The sequence below is a fragment of the Panthera pardus genome, unplaced genomic scaffold (assembly GCF_024362965.1).
Source record: "Panthera pardus isolate Hobbes unplaced genomic scaffold, ASM2436296v1 HiC_scaffold_20, whole genome shotgun sequence".
Lineage (NCBI taxonomy): Eukaryota > Metazoa > Chordata > Mammalia > Carnivora > Felidae > Panthera > Panthera pardus.
The window spans coordinates 73,835,736-73,858,590 of record NW_026526766.1 but is presented as its reverse complement, the minus strand read 5'-3'; the positions used below and the strand labels follow the sequence as shown (position 1 = coordinate 73,858,590).

Genomic DNA, 22,855 nt, shown 5'->3' with positions numbered 1-22,855 from the left:
TCTGGGACATGGTGGCAGTAATACCTCCCTCACATGGTTGTGGTGGCAATTCAGCGTGCTCTTATCCCAAAGACACTACGCAGCCTGCTGGCATGAGGAGGTGCCCAAAGAACATGAGGCGACATGCGCCCCACCCCCAGCGGTCAGCCTGCTGGCAAAGCCAGACTGCTAGCACAGTCTTCTTCCTCAGTGGCCAGGGGAAGGAATCGAGGCCACGGAGGACAGGCCAACTCCATTCGTCTAGAGCTGGGACTGTGCCACAGCCAAAGTCAACACAGTGGGAAGTCAGAACTTTCAGGAAACCATCCCTCATCTATCTGGGCGATACCAGGAGTGATCTTTGGAAGGGTCTGGGGAGCTCGGCAGACAGAGTTTTGCCTCTGAGATCTTGTGAACGAGCAAGGTCGGAGGCCAGGGAGTGTGTGTGTGTGTGTGTGTGTGTGTGTGTGTGTGTGTGTGTGTATACATGGGGAGGAGGCTGGCTGGGGTTGCCCCCTAGACTCCCTGAAGGACCTGGGTGCTGAGGACCCGGGACAGACAGCAGCCCTGGCACAGAGCACCCCGTTCTCCAGAGATGGTCCCAGTCGGAGGGGCCAGTGGAAAAGTTCAGCCATTATATGCCTCAGCCTGTCATACGTGACATGTGGGCGCTAGCTGATAGACGGTTAGCGGACTGGTGAGGATTTTCACATGTGCCAGAACCTCTCGGGGCTCTACCTACCTAAGGCAAGTTATATTAATTGCTAGATGATCCTTCATGATTTCTCATTCTCCACTCAAACCCCAGAATTTTATCACTGTTTCTTGCTCCCCATTCCTGGAAGTGCTGAGCCTTGAACCTTTTCCAGGGGGAGTGTGGGTGGTTGGAAGGGTTCCAGGGCTCAGGCTCGAGAATGCAGGAGCTCCTGTTAAGGGTGCAGGACCGAGTTCAGAGGGCTTTCCTGATGTTTTTTCTGGAAACTCTAAAGGTGGCCACAGAGCTAGGCAGAGTCTCTGAGGCCAGCTTCCGTCCCACTGCCAGTGAGAGCTGCCAGGGGCACAGAGTCAGAAAAGGAAAGATCTCTGATCTCAGAACTTCTATTCTCAGCCCCCATCTCCCGTTTGCTGTGTGTCCTCAGGTTAGTTCCACCCACCCCCTGATTTCCGTATCTCAGTTTCCCAAGGACAACACTCAGTCCCAGTTGTAGCCAGACACAGCAACATGGCATCACATACCTCGGGGCCAGGAGGCCCGGGAAACCCAAGGGATCCCTTGTCTCCAATTTTGCCCTGTGGAAGAGAAGAGATGGCAGGGGACGCAGGGGTAAGTGAGGGCCCACTTGCCACCATCCCTTGTGTTACCCCCCAGGCTATGGGTAGTTGGAAAAGCTCAGGAGCATATGAATGAAATCTGCCTAGACTGATAGGAGCTAGTGTTGAAGCCCCGCCTCCTACACTTACAGACATGGGACCCTGGGCAAGACACTTCATCTTGCAGAACCTCAGTTTCCCCATCTGTAAGATGGGAGGGATAATAATTCTGTAGCCTTTGGGGTGATGGCTGGCACTCTTTAAAGAACTATTGTATGGGAAGGGTCTAATACATAGTAACATTCAACAAATACATGACACCCACTGCTGATATTCATGCTACTATTGTTTTCAAGGCTTGGGAGCCCCAGATTCTGATTCTCCCCGGAACTCGACATTGACTGCGGCCTATGTATGACGCTGGGTGAGTTCCTGCCTCTCTGGGCTTCAGCGTCCTCATCTGTAAAATGGGTGAATCTCATTGCTGTCTTTCTCTGTTTGTCTCCCAGAGCTGCTGCAGGAGGAAACGAGGTCCAGGATGTGACCGCCCCTGGCCATATTTCATGACTGTTTGGAGAGGGTGAGGTTTGGGGGTGTCAGAACAAAAGTACTTACCAGAGGCCCTGGCTTCCCCCGTGCGCCTGGGAACCCTGGCAACCCCTGGCTCCCCTGGAAAAGGCCAAGAGCAAGCTGGGGTTAGTAAGGAACAGAAACGGCCAGGTGAACAGCTGCTCAGTCATCCCTGCCCAGCTGAGGCCCAGAGAACACCAACCTTTGGCGGAGACGAGCTCCCCCCTCACTTTCCCTGCTTGTAAGCTCCAGCTGGGCACCCCTGGGGGCTGGGCCTCGGGGACACAAAGGAGAAACAGTAGCCCCTATTCCTCACCAAACTGTCCTGGCACCCGGGACCCCAGGGCTCCAAGAAAAAGCACTGTCAGTGCCCTTATGCGTGAGGAACTCTGCAGACGGGGGGCCCAGCAGGGGAAGCGGCGAGGCCTGGACGGCTCGAAATGCAGAGACACCGAGGCTGGGTCAGGACAGGCCGGCCAGGAGGGAGGGAAGAGGAAGAGGGAGAGCTGGCCAACATCTGGGCCTCGTTGACTGGCTGGGCGAGGGCCAGATGTGGCCACATGGTGCCGGACACAGGCAAAGAGGAGCCGGCCTCGGCAGGCTGCCCCAGTTCATCCATCAGTCAGTAAGGCCAGTTACTCACTTACTCAAACATGTCCTAAATGTTCTGTGCAGGACTCTGAGCTCAGCTACACCAGGGCGGTCTGGGGCAGTGTCCTGAGGGAGCCTGCTGTCTGGCAGGGGGGCTGAGCACAAGTCCCCATCTACCAAGTGCTGCACAGGTAACGGATAGGCTGCTCGGGGCATGCAGAGAGGGAAACAGCCACCATCCGAGCAGGCGGAATAAATGGTATCTGAGCGGGGTTCTAAATGATGGGTAGGTTGGGCCATGCAGAGGCTGAGTGGAGGGGTGCCAGGCAAGGCAGCCGTGTGTGCAAAACCGTTGGGGGGGAGCTGCAGAGGGCACTTCCGTGGAGCACAGGGATGTTAAGAGCAAGGGGCAGGAATGGGTCTGAGAAACTTGCTCGCTAGGGTCCCGGGTGCTGGGGAGTCAGGACATCACTCGGGGAGCAGTAGGGAGCCATGGGTGGTTTGTGAGCAACGAGCAGATCTTTGTGGCAGTGAGGAAGACAGACTGGGAGGGAGGAAGCTGGGGGCCTGGAAATAAGCCAGGAGGCTGTTGTAAAGTCCAGGGAAGAGATGGTGATGGGGGTACTGAGGCTGGAGAAGGTACGATTATGTGAAAGGAAGCCATGTTGCAGGGGGATCCTGGCCCATCAGGGACCCCGAGAAGAAAGCCAGGACCAGAGAAGAGCAGGGCAAGGGGCAGGGGGAAAATGTGCCGCAATTACCTTGTCTCCTTGGAAGCCGGTATCTCCTGACACACCGGGAACCCCTTGTTCACCCTAAATATACACCAGCAAACAACGTTACGACGGAGACCGTGCGGGGTTCCGGGCGCCTCCCCGCTTCCAGACCCACTGGCAAGGTACGGCTTTGCCGAGGCTGTCCGCGAAGTGGATCTCACCAGCGGCAGCCTTGTCAAAGTAAAGGGCAGAGGCCCCCCGGGAGAGCCAGGGCCTGGGGGGCACCACGTCGACCTGTCTGCACGTCTGCCTGGGGTTGCTCAGGTGGCTGACAACTCCACTAACAAGCTCAGCTGCCTGGCCTTTCCAGGAGAAGCGGCACTTACAGATCAGAGGAATGGTCTCTTGATCCATCAAGTCCTTCCTCAGCTGATGTCACACAGGGGCAAGTGTAGCCTGTATATTGCCCCACCCCCCCTCACTGGGGTTTCTAAGTGTCTGCATCTATCGCTTGATATTTTTCACCACCGGGCTGGGAGCCGTCACTCTCCCTTCTGTGCGAGCCTCGATGCCAGCCATCAGCTTAGGCCCGCGTCTGATTAGTTGCTTTTAATTAGCTATAGCACGAGAAACATAGTCTTGCTGAGACTGTGTGCCAACAGCGAGTAAATGGGTCTCGAGTTAGTTCTGGCATTTCTTTCCTAAGGTGACATAGGGCACAGGCTCGGTGACAGTGGTCTCTTCTGGTCCCTCCCTACTTGCAGCCACATCCTGGTAAACGAACTGTCGGAGAACCTCATCGGAAGATGTTTCTTCTTATCGCGGGAGTCACATCACGCAGTCCTTATCATTTCCAGCCTTCCATGTGAGGCATTCCCAGCAATACCCTGGCCCCAGGGCTCAGAGAACATTCCCAGCCCCAGGAACAGTTGGGAGAATGGGGAGAAAACCCAGGAAGATGTGGAGAATCCACATCATGCAGCTAAGGCCACAAGCCGGCAGAAAAACTTCCTCGGTAAAACAAAAGCCAAAATTAAAAAAAAAAAAAAAAAAAAAAGAAGGAAAGAAAGAAAAGAAAGAAAGAAAGAAAGAAAGAAAGAAAGAAAGAAAGAAAGAAAAAGAAAGAAAGAAAGAAAAATCTTTAAAAAAAAACACTTACTTTGGTTTTTCTAGTTTGGAAAACCCTGTATAATATCCCAGAGGTTTGAAAGCCAAGGAAGTTTTTTTTTTTTTGTTTTTTGTTTTTTGTTTTATTTTGTTTTGTTGTTTTGTTGTTTTGTTTTGTTTTAATATCTAAAAGAGGAGCAGAGGGGTTTAAAAAAAAAAAAAAGTTTAAAAAGACACCTAAGAAATCAGGACAATGGATTCGGAGAAAGCTGGGGCCGGAGCGGGAGTCCTGGTCCCAGAACGTGCCTCCACGCAGGAAGACAGAGCCAAGTGGTTGTAAGTGGGACCGAGGCCAGGCCGGGTCATGGAAAATCTGGGATTCTAGGCAGCATGACCAGGGAGCATGAAGGGATGGCCCTGTCATCCCTGGGGGGGTGGGGGAAAGGGGCTGATCGGAACCTCTCTCTCAGCCACATTAAAATCCCTCCCCAGCTAAAGGGGCAACAAAGAGAGCTCTTTTTTCTTTTTGTCAACCCCAAAGTCGTATTTAATTTTTTTTTTTTAAACTATGGGCAGGAAAACAATTTCTTCCACTTCTTTTCTTTCTTTCTTTTTTTTTTTTTTCCAGAGCTTTCACATCCCGAAATGTCCCAGGCACCAGCAGTCAGCAAGCCAGCCGAGTTCCATGTAACACGTTTATTTCCATGTTCCTGGAGGAACAGTGAGCTGGAGGCCAGGTCTGCAGAAGGGCCTATAAAAAGCTCAGTGCTTACACCCCCGCTCCCCCTGCCTCCTTTCTCCCTTATCCATGACTTCAACATTTCCAGAGTACTGGTGTCTCAAACCCCAGAGTAAACAGGTAGCCGTGGGGAAGCCCCTGCCTCCAACAGAAAGCCCCTCCATCTCAAGGGGAAGGTCACAGAAGAGGGGGCTTAGCAGCCAGCAGGGCAGAGGTGGAGCTGAGGTCCGGGGGGTCGGGGTGGGGGGGGGGGGACGGGACTACAGCCAGGGGCTTGGGTGGGACCGCAGGGGATGGAAGAGGTGGAGACAGATGGAGAGAGGCCTGGGGTGAGCACTGCACCCCCTGGCTACCTAGGGCTGGGGTGGGTAGGACAGTCTGGGTGTGTCCATTTCCGCCCAGAGCTTTGCATTTTCTAAGTCCCAGGGCTGAGTTTCCTTTACTGCATCTCTTCTAATTCTCTGGGGCTGTTTGCCCAGCACGGACTCGGAGGAGCTGGAGGAGGTGACCTCCAAGGGCCTCATCAGCTCTCCCCTTCTGCCCTCAGTTCTGCTTCGTGGTGGAGGTCTCTGGAGGCGCGTGCCTGGGTTCGAATCCTGACGTTACTACGAGCTGCGTGTGCCCAGGCAGGCTTCCTAACTCACCGAGGCTCGGAAGCCGGGGGTCCATCCCCACAGAGCAGGCAGACGGCCCAGCACGGACTTCTGCTGCTGCCTCTCAGGTTTACGGGGAGTGGCGTTATCTGAAGACAGGTGTAGAGGGAGCCCGGCCACGGGAGCAGCTGTCGTCTACTCACACTTGTGGAAGCTTGGATAGGGCCCGAAAGCCCTCCCACACCCCCTTTGGGGTGCCTGTTTTGCTGAAAGGCTGAGAGGACAGGGCAGGAGGACGGCCAGGGGGCAGAGTGCACGAGACACTGCCCCAAGTGCTCCTTGTCTCTGTGCCTCAGATGCCGCATGCCTGGGCCCCGGGGTCCCACCTACCCGCCTCCAACCGTGGTCTGGCACAGGGTGAGTTTGGCAGCAGGACTGAGCGGGGAGGACATGTGGCAGGAGTGGCCTCCCCATGGCAACTGGGAAGAAAGCGGGTCAGGGGCTCAGAGGCCCGTCCCCGCATTTCTGCTGTACTTTGAAACCCCGTGCTCTCTGGGGTCGGGTGCCCGGTTCTAACTGGGGTGGTTTATGTGGATTCATTTCCTTCTGTGGCTGGGAGAGGCCTCTGGACCTCACACCATACCTGCCCTGGGTCCTGTCATCTCAGCAATAATACTTCCCCTCCACCCCCCACCCCACCGTCTGCCTTCCCTGGCTTTGGCCTCCAAGCCCAGATGCCGGCCTCAGCTTTGCTGTCCTAATTCAGAGACCAGCCTTACCTGACCCTGACCTATGCCTTCACAGCCCCCACGCCCCCTTCCAGGGTCTCCATGCCCCAAACCACCTGCCTGAGCTCCACCTGAGTTACAAGGAAGAAGCTGGGGAGCACAGATTTAGGGGAGCCAGAGGGGAGGCAGGAGTGCAGGGGGGGTGGACCTGGTAAGAAGCCAGCCGCAGCGAGGGGGTGGGGGGAGTTGGCATGCAGATAAAACACAGTGCAACAAGGGAGTATTCAGATCACCTTATCACCTTTCAGTCCAGGCTCCCCCATGTTCCCCATCAGTCCCTGCAAGACAAAGACCAGTCCAGCTGTGAGGGGTGGGGCTCAAAGCCAAGGAAGAGCCCTGCCTTTGACCCGGATGGACATCCCCCCACCGCCTCCCCCCCTTGCTGCCTCTACCCAGTGCTAGATGCCCCACCCAACACTCAGTTTTCTCATCTGTGAAAGGGGACAATGACCCTCAGCGCAAAGGCCAATGGTGTGGATGGAAGGAGCACGAGAAGGGGCATGTGACTCGTGAACCACGGCACTCTGGACAAATCCAGGGGACAAGGCTGCTAAATGCGGGGAGACGGGTTCCTCGAGCATTGTCACATGCATGGGGGCCAAACGGGATCGTCCCCGGAAGCAGGCCCTAGCCACTTTGGCCCATCTCTTTCCTGCACGCCCATCCCACTGAGGGACGGACTAAGTTCACTGGCCTGCCAGTATAATGTCTTTGCCCCTGGTGATGCCCCCATTGGACTTTCAGTGCCCTGAGGTCTAGAACCACATGAGACTCCTGCTCAGCTCAAGGATTGGTGTCCAAGAAATGCGTCAGCCATTAACGACATACACATGCTGACTGGCTCTCAGGTCTGGGAAGCACTGAGCTCCTGACCTGCAGCCTCCACCCCGTCAGGGCCCCCTTCCTCCCCTCCCCCGACACCGTGCCCAGGCACGCTCCCTTCTGGGCTGAAATGGGTCAGGGGGTGCCTGGCTGGGACGAGACCCGGATTGACGGATGGCTCTTGTTCACCTTCAGGCCCTTGGGTCCTGGATAGCCAGTCGGACCCAGTGCTCCCATGTCGCCCTGACAAGAGAAAGAGAAGAGGGCATCGTGAGAGGAGGCTCCCAGGGGCTGGCCTGGGACAGATGATTCCCAAGGTCCCTCGGGCTGTGCTTCTGAGGACACAACCCCACTGGCTCAGTCAGACCACCCGGTCTCCTCTCTCCTCTGCCACTGGCTCATCATTGTGTGATTCTGGGTGGTTAGCCTCTCTGTGCCTCAGTTTCCCCATCAAAAACAGGGGTCAGTACTATGTTTCAGGAAGAACTGACTTCCGTGTACAAAGTGCCTGGCACAGTCTGGAGGCGTTTTGGGTTGACACAATTGAAAAGGCTCTACTGGCATCCAGTGGGTAAAGGCCCCACAGCAAAGAATGCTCTGGCCCAAAATGCCCGTAAGTGTTGAGGTGAGAAACCATGGTTTACAGTGAAGGGGTGGCTGGATTTCCTCAGAACAGGCCCACCCTCTTTCCCTCACACGTTGTCACCTGCCCACCCCTGTCGTGACTGCCTCCAGCCACGGCCATAACATGCAGCCCACACCCAGAGAAAAGGGAGCCCCTGAAACGGCTCTCCTCTCCCTTTTTCATCTGCTGTGCAAGCTCACACAATGTGCTTGACCTCTCTGGGCCTTGCTTTCCCGCATCCCCACATCAGGCTCCTTGAAGGCCCCTCATGAGTGCTCTCAAGCACCAGAGCAAACAAAAGCTGCCCCAGGCTTCCTGTGGGGACTTCCCGGAGATGTGTCTGTCACATTCTTGCCTGACTCCCGCAGAAGGGCCGGCGGGCTGGGCAGTTGGAACACCCCAAGGACAGAGACAAGGGAACCTGCAGAGTTCACAGAGAATGGTGTGGTCCGCTGAGGCACAGCTGAGCCCCCCCAACCCCCCAACCCTTGCACCGGTTTAGATCCTCTGAGGCAGAGGCTGGAGTCTGGCCATGGCCTGCCAGGGGCTGGCTATGTGACCTTGAGCAAAACACTGGCCCTCTCTGGACCTCAGGATCCCCACCTGAGTAGGTCAAACCAAACCTTCTACCTGAGCCTCTGCCAAGAAATTGTGCTTTCAGCTCGGTCAAGTGATACCGTCTCGTGAAGGAAGGGAGGTCTCAGTTTCACGGGTGACGGTACTAATACGAACAACCCCAACTGCTAGGCCTCCGCCCAAGGACTCCTCACACCAGCCCTTGAAGATCCACCCTACGACCATCCCCATTTTACAGATGGGGAAACTAAGGTTTCCTCTGCAAGGTTAGGACTGGGTAGAGCTGGGGTTCACACCCGGCAGTCTGTCTCCAGAGCTTCTAGAGAATTCTGAAGTCATCTTGGGAGAGGAGGGAGAGCAGGGAGCTAAAAGGCCAGGATCGCTGGCTCAGGGAAGAGGCTGGGGTCCGAGGAAAAGCCAGGCCTTCAGAGCAGAGCACTTCCCCCAGGCCGTGCTGGCAGCCGCTTCTCTCCCTGTCTTTTCCTGGATGAAGGGAGCAGGGGTGGCCGCCTAGAGTTCCCCATGGTGCACAAATAAACAGAATCGGCTCTGCTCGCGTAGTTGGCTCCAACTGGGGCCCGGGCTGTGGGCAGGGGACCAGCCAGCAGCTCCAGGAACACAGGCCCCTTCTTCTCGCTGCGGGCCTGAAGGTGGCTTGTGTGGGGACTGAATGCAATACGAGCCTGACTGACACCTGCGTGGGGCCCTGGGGAGCCACAGCAGCACCACACGCCAGGCCTCTGCAGGCCCCTGCAAAAAGGTCTGTGTGTGATGGGGGGGCAGGGACTTGCACAGGCGCCCAACCCGAAGAAGCAAGGGATCCGTGGAAAAGGGACTCTGGCTGCAGGGCGTACGGGAGAAGGGGGTGCCTTGCTTAGGGCAGGCCGTTCCCATGTTGGCCGGACCCCAATGCTGGGCTCTAAAAACCCTTGGGAGAGGAGCAGAGAAAATTCCAGGCCACTTTCTCCCTAGGCCAGCCCACAGAGCATCGGTTTGCACCAGACACCCCTGTTGTATCCTCATGAGAAAGAACAACAGGCAATGCCCTGAGTTTGGGTCCTCTTCCCACTTTTGCCTGAGCTCCCAGACGGTGCCCTAAGCGTTCGCCCTTCATCTCGCTGGCTTCCGTCAAAACACAACCATCCATGTCAGCAACCATTCACAGCACTCCTCCTGTGCCCCAGATGCCACACTCGAGACTTCAAGGTCGCGTCAGATGCTGTTGGCGGGAGCCTGTGCCGGGCCCCCGGCTGGGACTCGCTGCCGGGCCCAGGCCGGCAGCTCACGGTGACCCCGTTGGGCCCGTTCCATTTTACAAATGAGAAAGCCGAGGCTTAGAGGGAGGTGGAATCACTCACCTGAAACGAAGCAACGAGCAGGGGACACGGGCAGGACCAGAATCCAGGTCTGTCTGTCTGTCTGTCTGTCCCCACGTTCAGTGCTCACGAGCCCTGCACCGACTCTGTTTACTCCAATAAAGGACCCTAGGATGCCTTTCCTCGTTGATGTCATTCAGTGACGAGGAATGAGGACACACTTGATTCAAAAATAGGCAGGGGCGCCTGGGTGGCTCAGTCAGTTAGGCATCTGACTTTGGCTCAGGTCATGATCTCACGGTTCATGGGTTCGGGCCCTGCGTCGGGCTCTGGGCTGACAGCTCAGGGCCCGGAGCCTGCTTCGGATTCTGTGTCTCCCTCTTTCTCTGCCTCTTTCCCGCTTGCATTCTGTCTCTCTCTCTCTCTCTCTCAAAAATAAATAAACACTAAAAAAATTTTTTCTTTAAAGTAGGCATGAGTACATGCCCGCAGGTGGCCAGGTGGGGGGGTTGCCAGAGCCGCCTGAAAGAAAACGTGGGGTGTTTCCAGCACCCTTGGCCACTGGTTCCCGTACCCAGAATGTTCTGCCCTGTGCTCACGTTGTTAATGTGCATTCATCCTTCGGCTGAAGCACCACTTCCCCAACCCCACGGGCCAGGTCAGGCCCCTGGTGTCAGGTCTCAGAGCCCTTGCCACACTGGTGACCATTCATGTGTGCGCCTCTCTGGCCATCGCCTGCCCCCTGCCTCAGAGGAGGTGCTCACTCAAAGTGGGTTAAGGACTAGGTGAAAAAGAACCCTAATCACACTCTCACCGACAAACCCTCTAGGGGAAAAGCTTGCCTCCCTGGTCCTGGAACTGCCTTGGAAGGTAACAAGGCCTCTTTTTAGAAACTCTGATAGGGGTCAGTGGCTTGGGGACAGGGATCTGGGGGCTGTGGCCAATCCTGACTCCTGTGTGGTCTTAATAAGCACCATCTCTCACACAGAGCAGCCCCCGGGACCGCCCAGTCCACGGGCTTATACTCCTGCTATCTCCATTCAGCACAGAAGTCACACAGAGCTGAGTGTGTAACGCTCAGCGAGCAGGCCCACGTCCAGCTTTCGGCTGTGTAACCCTGAGCCGGTGTCTCAGCCTCTCTGTGCCTCGGTCCCCTGACGTGGACAATGGTAATCCCACTTCCTGCCTTCAGAGGCTTGCTGTGATCGTTAAATCCTTAGCACAAGGCCTGGCACACAAGGGTTTGGTACGTGTCCACTAGTGAGGCTCCCGATCTCGCTTTATAACAAGGAAACAAAGCTAGATGCTCATTTAGTGACAGGATACGGTGGGCCCGTCCACTCTAGCCCGCACGCTGGGTTTTGGCCAGACTGCATATTCTTTGGGTCTCATTAAATGAGGAGCCAAAATTCCCTGTCTGTCGCTCAGAATAAAAAAGACAGAAATCTTCTTTGTTGGGCAGATTCTGGATTCAGGCACACTTTTCTTGAGGGCCGGCCAAACGGTTTCAGTTACTCAAAGGGGGCTGTTCTGAGGCAGCCTCACCTCAGAGACTGCAGTGGGGCAACTGGCAACCTATTGGGATCTGGGTCACACAGACCTGGGCTGCAAGTCCTAGCTGGTGACCTCAGGCCCCAGCCTCCCTGTTTGGGTGACCAGGTTGCTGACACCCACCTCAAGTCCCTCGAGGCTTCCCCGGCCTGATGCGTGTCAAGCACACAGAAGAGACAGATGCTCCATAAGTGTCAGCCTGTCTCCTCGCACCCTGCCTCCCTCCTGCAAGGACCCGGTGGCAGGGGGGAGGGGAGGAGGACAGGGGGAAGTTTTGGCTTCAGTCTGCATGCAAATTGCTTTAGCTGACCAGACAGAAGACATCGAATAAACCTGAATCGCCACTAAAATGATTATCAATATGTGGAATCCCATTCGCTCAGCGAAAAACCCACATCCTCTGGAAAACCATAGGTGACTCATGGTCCCTCTTCCCCTTTCTAACTCCTGGTTAGAAAATTCCTTTCCTCTCCAACTCTTTGGGGAGGCTATTATTCCGCCCCCCTCTCCCGACTACTCCTCCCCCAGGGCACAGAAGATGCTGTTCCCAAAAATCCAGGGTGGGAGGGGGTCCTTGGGTGAGAGAGGGCACTAGTTCGGGAGCAGTGGTGACTCAGCAGGGTCAGGTCCATGCCTGTGGACGCCCCCTCCTCCCCCCACCGCAAGGAGGAAGGGATCACCACCTTGGCAGCAGAGGGAGTTTTCAAACAGAGGGAGCGAGGCTGAAAGTGGCAGAGAAAGACACCGGGCAAGAGGGAACCTCGAAGAGCAATTGGGAAAGGGACGTCCTGAGGTAGGGCGTGGCCTGCGGTGGGCGTGGCCTGAGGAATGCGGGAACAAGCCAAGGGGAGGAACGCCCTGGTGGAGGATTTGGAAGATACGCCTTTTGCCTTTCGGGCATGCTTCCATCTTCCCCTGCCTTGTGAATGAGCTTGACCAGAGGCCTCAGCTTTCCCATCTGCCAAATGGGGTTCTCCAAAGAGATACCGTGAATAGGGTTGCCAGATGGAGCAAACGAAAATACAGACTGCCCAGCTAAATTCAAATGTCAGATAAACACCAAATGACATTTTAGTATAAATGTGTTCTAAATATTGCATCTGAAATTCAAATTTCACCAGGCATGTTGCATCTTGTCTGGCAACCCTGACCATCGAAAGCAAAGGGGAGCATAGGTGGGAAAGAGCTTTGCGATAAGTCCGGGCATGGTCTGAGTCTCCAGAGTCCGCATTCATTTGGCCAAATGATATTCTTGCCCCTTTCAGGGCCCAACTAGTGGACACCAGGACAATGGCAAACAGGAGGGCGTGCCAGTGATGGAAGCCAGGATATGTAAACATCCCTTCCAAAGAGCTTTGGGAACTGAGAGCATTTAGCCCGAAGAAGGAGCCTCGGCAAGAACCGATCGCAACCATCTTTTCGTCTCAAACAGCCTCTCCCAGGGGCAGGGGAATGACTGGGGCTCCATTCGCAGGAATACCACACACTGCAAGAACGCTGGAGATTTGGCCTGGGCTCCCACAGGAAAGCGTGTCCAACACCAGGCTGTTCAGATTGGGAGTTTAACGACCACGGGACCAGGATGCCCCAGAGGGCGCTCCTGTGAGCTTAGAGGAGACTGGGCTACAAGACTTTGGGGGTCCTCTCTAACTCTCATTGCAGAGATTTCTTTTCCAAAGCATCTAGGTCAGTGCCTTGTGCCAAAGAAGACGCTCAGCCAAGTCCTGCTGAATGGACATTTGACAGGGATGACAAATGCACGACTCACGTGTGGACACTTTGCTATCCGGACCAAGGAGACGTCACTCATCGATCGCTCAACCAATCACAGCCCCCCTCTCCCACTAAGCTCCAATGTGACATCAAAATATCGTCCCATGCAGCAATCCAGACGGCTGTGACCACCCGTAATGCACGTGGGTGTGTGAAATAATAATCATCATTATCACTAGCACTTCTTGAGTACTTACTACGTGCTAAGCACTTTATATGTACTCGTTTCTTTAAATCTTCACAACAGAAACTCGAAGTTAGATGCTAATATTATCCCCGTTTATAAGTGAAGAAACTGAGACAGGTTAAGAGCTTAAGAACCTTGCTCAGGATCCGAACCCAGGCGACCCGGTTCCAGGAACTGCCGTTTAGCCACAGACTGCACCGGACCGTGCAGATCTGTGGTCCTAACAAGAGTGGGCACCATGAGCTCACCTTATGAAGGGGGTCTCTGAGGCTCAGGTGAGCGAGGCCATAGCTGAAGACCACAGAAGCAGGGTGAGGGGAGGTTAGGATGCCGACACCGGTTAATTGGACCCTCTGCCCCCACTGCTACCCTACCTGGGTTCTGCTCTCAGCCACCTGAGCAGGAGCACATTGCCACCAGGGGCGGGGGGTGGGGGGCGGACCTCTGGGCCTTCTTGCCAGGACCGGCCTCCCCTGAACACTGGAGCCCCTGAACTCCCCCACGGCCTCCTCCAGCTTCCCTCTGAACAGAATTTCTTGGCACAGTTGCTGGAGTAGCCAAAGCCGGCAGCCCATTTGCCAAACCAAGGAGCAGCCGACTTATGTCCTTTCATGGCCCCCCAGACTCAAATTCCGTGAGGGATGACCCAGAGGACAGAGCAAATGGGGCATGAGACCATGGGGAAAGCTCCTAGAGTCATTTCTGGGATCTCTCACTGGCCCTTGTAGCCAGACCCAAGGTCAAGGTCACCCTCCGAGGGCCCCGCAGGAGGCCCTGGTTTGGGCTAATAGAACCACTCCACAAGGATTACCCCGACCTGAATGGAGTCAGAGGTCAGGCTGCCTCCCATGTCCCTGTCCTCAGGCCTCTCTCCATCCCAGGCATTTCAGGAGGTAACAGCAACGATTAATAGAACAATATTTTTCTCTAGTTGCACACTTACGAAATGCTAGACCCTGTGCCAAGGACTGTACATGTAATGCCTCATTCCATCCTCATGACCACCCCAAGAGTACTCGATCATCATCCCCATTTTACAGATGAGGAACTAAGGCTCAAAGAAGATAAGTAATATCTCCCAGGTCACACAGTCAGGATGTGGCAGAGCCGTGACTTGAGCTCAGGTGCTCTGGCTCCAAAGTCAGTGCTGTGAAGAAAAGGATGAGGAAGACCGCCCAACATGGCCCAGAGCCTCAGCCCCTCTGCCAGCCACTTCCTTCCTCCAGACCGGAAGCATCTCACCTGCGAATGAGCATGCTCTCACCTGCCTAGACCTCCTTGCAGAGCGAGGGACAGGCAGCAGGTGTGAAAGTACATCAGCACTCTCATGCTCCAAGCACCTATCTTCATTTAACTAATGAAGAAAGGGGCTCAGAGAAGGTAGGTGATCCACCTGAGGACACACAGCAGGGCTCTCCTCCCTCAGCCCCCTGGCCAGACTGATATGTCCTGCTCCCCCAGCTCCTCCTAGGGTTTGATGAGAGAGGGACCTTTTCATTGGGACTTGTCGCTTGCTCCCCACACCCTGCCTCTTGCCCCCACCAACCAGGAATCTGTGTACTTACAATGAGGCCGGGGACTCCTCGGGGCCCTGGCAGGCCCAGCTCTCCCTGCAAATAGAAAGACCAAAGTGGTTAGTTGCCCTGTCGCCCTCCCCAGGCCACTCCCGCCACACCATCCCCCTGTGGGCACCTAGCGGGATCCCTTGGAGCTGACCATTCCCTGTGCCTAATTAGTGACTCTCGGAGCCTGGCCTGAAGTTTGGACAAGACCCTTTCCCCTTCTGCCATCCGCTTTCCACATCTGTAAAATGAGGAGGTCGGATTTCCAAATCCAGTATTTTCCACTTGTAAGTGCGAAAGAAGAGGTGGAATCCTGATCGCGGCAATGAAGATGTGCTGGGTGCCTGGCCCAGATCTCATTTCACCTGCCCTTTATAGCGGGCGAAACTGAGTCTCAAGAGCTATGGGACGTGCCCAAGGTCAAGTGCAAGGTCAGGTGGTGAGGGCTCCAAGCTGAGAGCTACCGGGCTGGCCTCTCTCTCTCTCTCAACCAGGGGGTGCGGGGCCCTTAGAGAAGGGCACCACCACCGGAAGGAGAGTCTCCAGTGCCTGCTCCCCGGGCCTCCGAGATGCTGCAGAGGGCTCTTGCTTAGGGGCCAGGGGATGAGGCTGTGTGTGGCAGGGGCGAGTTTGTTTCCTCATCTCTAAAAATGGACCTTCGATTGCCCAGAAAAGACAGGTAGATGGGTTAGGCTCAAGTTCAAGATGCAGAGATATGAATAAAAATAAGAGGTCCTAGGGCACCTGGGTGGCTCAGTTGGCTAAGCGTCCAATTCTTGGTTTGGGGCTCAGGTCATGATCTCAGGGTTTGTGAGTTCAAGCCCCACATCGGGCTCCATGCTGACAGCAGAGAGACTGCTTGGGATCCTCTGTCTCCACCCCTCCCCCACTCTCTCTCTCAAAAGAAATAAGCTTTAAAAAAAAAAAGGGCGGGGTGGGGGGAGGTTCTAGAGATGCTGATTATCAATGAGAATTGCCAGCATCCCCCAGGGTGTTTGTCTCACTTCAACTGTGCCCAGACGGGAGGTCATCACTATAGCCACCAAGAAGGGGAGGGGACAAGCAGCCTTGGCTTTACAATGGGGGAACTGAGGCCCAGGGAAGGGAAGTGACTTGTCCAAGGTCACTCAACAACTAGATGGCCAAAGCCAGGACCACGCATCAGGTCCTCTTTCTGCTCCCCCAGGCCAGGAGTGTAAAAACACCACTGTCCCTCCCCAGGGAGGCTTCCAGGATGGCATCGCAGATTATAACGCCTGATCCAATAACTTATATACTGAAGCAGAGGCTCTGATATCTCACCTCTGTGCCTTTGCTGGTGAGCTTTCCTCCATGTGGAATGTCTCCTCACCTCTTTCCTCATCCCAATCCCATGTCACCTCCCCAGGAGTCTTCCCTCCTCCGCAGCACCTGGGACCCTTGACCCTGCCCATCTTGCTCTGCCTGGTATGATGGACCGGATAGACAGCCGTAAGCTCTGCCAGGGCAGGCGATGTGCCCGCTGTCACCTACTGCTTACAACCGCTCCATCCAGGAAACTCTTACTGTGGGCCAACCACCTTCCCGCGCTCTGTCATTTCAATCTGACAATAGCCCTCGGACGCTGGCATCTGATCCCCAGGTTTACAGGGAGGGAAACTGAGATTCAGAGAGATGAACCGATGCATCCAGGCTTCTGTGGCTGGCAAGTGGTGAAGCAGGATTCAAACCCGAGTCCCTCTGAGACCAGGGCTTTAGCCCCCGGGGGGGAGTCAGGGGTTAGCCCCGGCTGGGTCAGCCTCAGGGAGCATTTGTGGAATTGAAATTAGTACGTGATCAGGGACGGATGGTGGATCCAGCAGCCACCTCTACAGAAAGCACAGCTGGGCACAGCTGTTTAGGTGGGAAGCCCCAAAGAGAGATGGGGGAACGTGGCAGGTGTTCCAAAGAGCTTTGGACTTGGTCTGCTCCCCCAGGCAGAGAACGAGCCTCCTCTCCCGCCTGAGCCTGCGCCCGGGATGGGAAGGGAAAGGCGGGTTCAGCAACTCAGGGCAGGCTGACCTAGCTCCTCGAGGGCCTCCGATTATTTACAAACTCTATAAACATGCCTACGTTGGAGATTTCTTTAGAGCTTGGCTCTTCTCTCCATACAGGGCCTGCAAACCATCTGCTCCCCTAGGCCGCTGCTGTCCCATAAACATTTTGGATGCTTTCTAACATGGCAGTAACCCTGGGTTCCCCAGTGGGGAGTGACCCATGAACTTTCCTAAGTCCTTGGGGATGGGCACGGTCCGGGGATCTGGGACCAGGGGCTCCCATGACCTGGAGGGCTTTCCTGGGGGCGGGGCACAGGGCACCCACAGTGCACGGGAGCCTGGGGTACAGAGGAGGCAGGGCTGGGATTCGACCCAGTCCGTCTGACCCTAAAGCTTGGATTCTTCAAACCTGCTGTGTGTTTGCTCTGGAATCTCTTTCCTGTTCCCAAAGACTTGAAATACTTACAGGGTTTCCATCCAGTCCAGGAGGGCCTCTTTCCCCAAAGTCTCCAGGAAACCCCTGAAGGCAGGAGAGAGAGCAAACATCTGCAGATCAGTGTTTCTACCTGTGGGGAGAGGCTTTCATCCAAACCCCTGGGGGCACACGAGGATGCGTCCATGAAGCCTCTCACCCATTGGTTCTGGGATCTGGGCAGGCAGTGGGGTCTCCAGCCACCCTGTGCCTTCAACAAACACCCCCACGTGAAGAACTCAAAGACTGGCTAATGGGAAGGGGCCCATGGCTAGGGAACTTTCTTATCTACTTAGAGCCTGAGAAGAAGCTACTACGTGGTTCTGCAGCATGAAAATGCACTTCCTCCCACCACCACCCCCCCCCCCCCGCCCCCGACCAAATCTGAAACCTGGACCGATGAGGTAGGAGAGACAAGAACAGAGGTCAGGAAGCTGAGTCTAGGCCTGAACCTACAGGCCTTGCTGAGAGTTTCAAGAACATCCATTGCCCCTGTGAGCCTCAGTTTCCCCCCTAGTGAAGGAAAGGAAGGCCTCCTCGGCATTTTCCAGCTCAGACCTTCTGTGGTTGTGACAGGCTCTTCAAAAGCCATCCTTTCCCCATTTTACAGATAAAGAAACTGAGGTTCTGGAAGGCTAAGTGGCAAAGTCACACAAGGTCACACTGTTGGTGAGTGTCAGCCCCCCTGCCAAAGGTGAGTTTCAGCAGCCCCGAGAGAGGCCAAGCCACCTGGCCCAGGCATGAGTGGCCCTCTCATCCCATCCCTGACCCCACTCCGTACTCTCTGGGGATACAGGCAGCTGGAAAAACATCAGCTGTGGGGACACCTCTGGGGACCCAGGGGTGGGGGTGGGGGGTGTGCGTAATTCCATTTTACTTCAAAAGGAAAAGAAAGTCCTCCAGCTTGGAATTTAGGGAAACCTGTTCTTCTCCCCTGCTTGAATTCAAATCATTGTTTTTCCAGGGAAATTTAATAAAAAAACACAGCACATGTTTTTTTTTCTGACCAAATGGATGCCTGAGCTGTTCAGTGAAGATTCCTCACAGAGGGTAATCTGTGTCTGGCTTCTAACACAACTGAGGGAATCCAGCGAGTAGATTAAACCTGAGGACAAACCCCAAACCCAATGACGTCTGTCCTGGCCAAGCAAAGAGACCTTGAAATGCGTGTGTATCCACGTCTTTGTCCTTGCCCTGTCCAGCTGTCCTATGCCCCCTCAGATCCCTCCTCTGTCAGGGAGCCCTCTTGGATCAGAAGGGTGAGAGTTGGCATTCATCCTGCAGGAGGTGCGGCTTCCTTCAGACACCCAAAGGAGGACACGGGGATATAATCATGAGATTGCAGCCCAGCCAGTCACCTTACATGCAAGACTTCCTCTGCCTTTGACATCTGCCCTTGAGGAAAAGGTTAGCAGTCCCATTTAACAGATGGGGAAACAGGCTCAGAGAGGAAGTGGCGAAGGCAAAACAGAAAAGGACAGCAAGTTTGTGGCACAACAGAGCCCAGGTCCCCCCTGTCTGAACTCTGTCATGTTACATTTGTAGGAGTCGGCCACGGGCAGATCACAACGCACAGAAGGTGCTCGAATGTGTGTTCAGCTGGTTTCACAGAGTGGTGGGGTTGTGTGTGTGTCTACGGGCCCACGTCCAGGTCAAGGCTTTGTGGGGGTACATCTGATCCTACCTAAGATTCCTCTCCTTGGGGTCCCCCTGGCAAATTCTACCCTCACCTCAATCCAGCCCGTCTTTGTTATGCTGTAAGGGAGATCCCTCTCCTCTCCTGGAAGAGGAGACATCAGCTGAGTGGGCTGTGGTAAGAGGAGCCTTCAGGAGGCATTGAGTTTCTCCCTCCACCTCTGGAGGCAGAGGTTAGGGGCCTGGCAGGAGAGGAGGACCGTCCGTCAGGGGACAAGGGCAATGCTGTCCAGCCAGGTCCCTGGCCGACTCCACATGGCCCATGACAGGCAGCCTCGGGAAGTTCATGCTCTGCTTGCCAAGCCCAGTGTCTGGAGACTAGCACTGGCTTGCGTCCAGGCTGGCTGTGTGACCTTGGGCAGACCCTCACTTGACCCACTGTCCTGCTTAGACTGCGGGGATGTGATCTCTAAGCACACCTGTCCCAACCCCTAGATGAAGCCCGAAAGGAAGGAGCCTCTCCCCCCCCATACACAGGAATGCCACCCAGCCTGGGGACATCGACAGCATCCCCTGGGCACACATCATGGCTACAAAGCCCAATATATACACACCCGGCAGGTGTCAATCTCCCGGGTCTGCACTTAGAGGCCACTTGAGGCTGGCTCGACAACTCCCCTCAGACCGAGTTGCCAGGCCAGGCCTCCCCCGTGAGGCTTTGGAAGCAGAGCAGTCAGATGCCAGTCTTGGCTACACCACCCACAGGTCTCCCCAAGCCTCAGTTTTCTCTGCTGTACAATGGGGATGATAAACAGGAGAAGCTGAGGTGTCTCCTGGAGGGTGACCCTTGCTGGCAGTGGCACAGCTCTGGAGTATAAGCAAGGGAGAGACCATCAGAAAGGTCAAACTCCCGAAGTTACGCACTTATGCAGACAAAAAGCAGCCCGAGGACAGCCAATGGGGGATGACAGCGGGGTCATAACAGTGGCAGTAAGAGCAAACTCCAGCAGCCCATTGAGACAGGCAACGAAGAGCATAATGGTCAGAAAAGAAAGATGGGAGCTTTAGAGGTGCTTCAACAAATCCAAGATGGAAAGAGCCTAGCCGTTCTTGACTTTCACACCTCACTGCACCACTGGGAGACTGAGGCCCAGAGCGTGCCCAAGGGGGCAACCCTCGAGCCTGCCTTACCCCTCCACTACTGGAGACATACCCCATTTCTGGCACTTGCCCCAGGGCCCCAGGGCCCGGCCCCTCTGGATCTCAGAGAGGCGGCCGCCAAGCTGGACGTGTAGCCCCACCTCCCTCCCCCTCTGCTTTCCTCTGTCTGGCCGTGCCTCCTTGTGCATGGAGTGCACGCAGTCCCGGCCCGCCAGCAGTGGGACCTTCCTCCGCAGGCCTGAGCTGCTGGCTGCAGCAGCCTGGCCCGAGGCCCAAGGAATGAGCTCGGCGCCCTGCCGGGGCCCCAGCCACGTGGTGTCTCCACTTCCCCAGGTCGGGGCCCCCAGGGAACTGGACGCCTTGTACTTTGAGCAGAACAAGGCCCAGGAGGAGACAGGATCAGGCTCCGGGGTGAGACTCCAAATTCTGTCTTAGCTACAGCAACTTGGAGGAATAGATGTGAACAAAGGGGCTGTGGTCCTTGTCACCACCTCCGTGGCAGGATGCCAAGGTCTCAGGAGGCCTCTGAGGGCCACCTTAGCCACTCCCCTGCCTCCAGGCACTGTCTAGCCCAACTGTCTGCTCCAGAAGGTGGGCTGTAGGGGCAGAGGGAAGCCTGAAGCCTCCAGGATCCGAAGTCCTGCTAATGTCTCGAAGGCTCAGCTCCCTGACCTACAAAATGGTCAGTTGTGTCCACTCACCTGGCGTAGCCGGCCTGAAGAGCTGAGATGCTGTCATGCAGTCCCCGTACCTCTACTGCACCAGCACGTGCAGTTAGGGTTTGCCTCAACAGTGGGAATACAGAATAACCTCTCGGAAGAACCCACAGAAGGATCTCGGGGACCTCTTTACAACGTGGAGATTCTTCACAGTTGGGAAATTCCTGTATGAGCCTAACCTGCATCCTTCCTGCCACACTTTGAGCAGCCTGTAGTCTTTTCTAGAACATGTGTGCACCTCAAGGGTGCTGACTTAGACCCCTTGAGGTCACGATGCTGAGCATGTTTTCACCCTGCCCTTTTGGAATCCGCTAGGGAACCCATCCAGGAAGGGTCACCCCAGGGAACAAAGGAGGGGATGAGGGGGTCAAGGTCTCGCCAGGATTCCAGGGTCACCAACAGCCCCGGGTGGCTCTAGCTCAAGTGTGGGACCCTGGGGACCACACCCCCCAGCTCATAGCACCACCACAGCTAAAAACTTTCATCTGTTTTGGCCTCAGTTTCCCCAGCTGGAAACACGAGTCCTCAGTCACTTGGCTCCCTGCTCCCCACAGTCTGAGAACTGAGAAGACCCTGAAGCCAAAGTTCACCCCAGGAGAAGCCCTTCCCACCCCAGATGGGCGTGTGGCCTTGGGCAAGTCCCAGTTGTCCCTGAGCCACACGCCAAGGAGATGGAACCAGGCTTGGGCCTTTCCAGCTGTAAGCTTGGGGGTCTGCCGGCCTGACTCACTACATACGACCAGGCTTGCAGGCCCGGCCAGAGGCCACGAGGCACGCTATGAACAGCGGCCGGCCTTGCCAGGCGCTCCAGCAGGCTTGACGGTGAATTCAGAACGCCTGCCCGACAAGAGACTCACTTGCGGTGTCTTCCTAATTCCTGTGAGAGACCCTTGTCCCAGCTGTGAAGGTCCCTGTGCCAGACGGGACAGCCCAGGAGAAACCCCTTCAGCTCCAGCCGAGTTTGTAACATCTTAATATCCGGACCCCTCCTCAGAAAAACCACAACACATTTTTCATTCTAGCAGAGGTGAGGAGACGAGAGCTTTAGACTAAGCTTTCCTCTGGAGTTAAAGATGCGAGCACGGAGAGAAGTATGAGGTGAAGAGCAAGCAAGCGTCCTGGGGTTGAATCCTGACTCTGCCACTCACCTTGCTGTGTGACTTCGGGCAACTCACTGGCCTCTCTGAGCGATGTCTGTCTGACAAAGAGGTTGGGCCAGCTCATCACTAAGGTGCCTGTGGCTCCGGTCTGCTCTGACCTCTACTGTCTCTCTCTCGGCCCCCATCAGCAAAAGATTGCCACGCACCCTCCTTCCTGACCTGATGCCAAGGAGGCCGTGTGCATGAAGCCTGCTGTTCTTCTTGCTGGAGAGAGATGAACTGCAGCAAAATCATCACCGGCCCTGCCAGAAATGAGGCCAGCTGCGATCTGGCATGAGGGACTTCGGCTCATTCTCCTGACATTTCCTCTTGCTAATAAATACCTAGGAATCGCTTGGCCCAAAGCTTTGACATGAGGAAATTTGCAGAAGGAGTTCCCCCGACCCCCAGCCCACCAGCCAGATCAAGGGCTCAGGAGCACAGGGGGATGGCCCTAAAGACCACTTAAGGAGCATATGGGCCGAGGGCACGGCAGACTCAGAGGCCTGGCACGAGCAGAGACAAAGCCCGAGGGACTCTGTGACATGAAGTCCTATTGCATACGTACCAAGTCAGATCTGATGCAGACCGTGCCCATTTGCCGGTCATGGTGGCTGGACCAGGACCAAGGGGCCTTTCACGGCCCTCAGGGGGACTGTGTGGCCATAGCACTATTTTGCTGAAGGAAGGGGGGTCCCTCCCACCCATGCCCAACACTGCCGTGCAAGGAAACACCCCCATCATGAAGGACAGGGCGGAATCCTAGGAAGCGAAAGGTGAGGAGCAAGGAAGAAGAAATGAACTGTCTGTTACAGGAGCTCGAGGCCTCAGAGGGTCTCTGAGCAAATGGCTTTGACTGAGTCTTGGTTTCCGAGTCTGGAAAATGGGTGTAGTCAATCTAACCTCAA

The 22,855-nt window shown here is 55.5% G+C and overlaps 1 protein-coding gene across 7 annotated transcripts in view; it reads right to left on the bottom strand.

The window, feature by feature from the left end:
* COL27A1 (collagen type XXVII alpha 1 chain) overlaps window positions 1-22,855 on the bottom strand; it is a 141,158-nt gene that overhangs the window by 65,106 nt on the left and 53,197 nt on the right. For all 7 annotated transcript variants that reach the window (XM_053908216.1, XM_053908214.1, XM_053908215.1 and 4 more), the window contains 7 exons: window positions 17,288-17,341; window positions 14,810-14,854; window positions 7,406-7,459; window positions 6,628-6,672; window positions 3,213-3,266; window positions 1,906-1,959; window positions 1,216-1,269 (listed from right to left, as the gene is read on the bottom strand). In XM_053908216.1, the coding sequence (XP_053764191.1) occupies window positions 1,216-1,269; window positions 1,906-1,959; window positions 3,213-3,266; window positions 6,628-6,672; window positions 7,406-7,459; window positions 14,810-14,854; window positions 17,288-17,341 (360 nt within the window). The remainder of the gene's footprint in view (window positions 1-1,215; window positions 1,270-1,905; window positions 1,960-3,212; window positions 3,267-6,627; window positions 6,673-7,405; window positions 7,460-14,809; window positions 14,855-17,287; window positions 17,342-22,855) is intronic.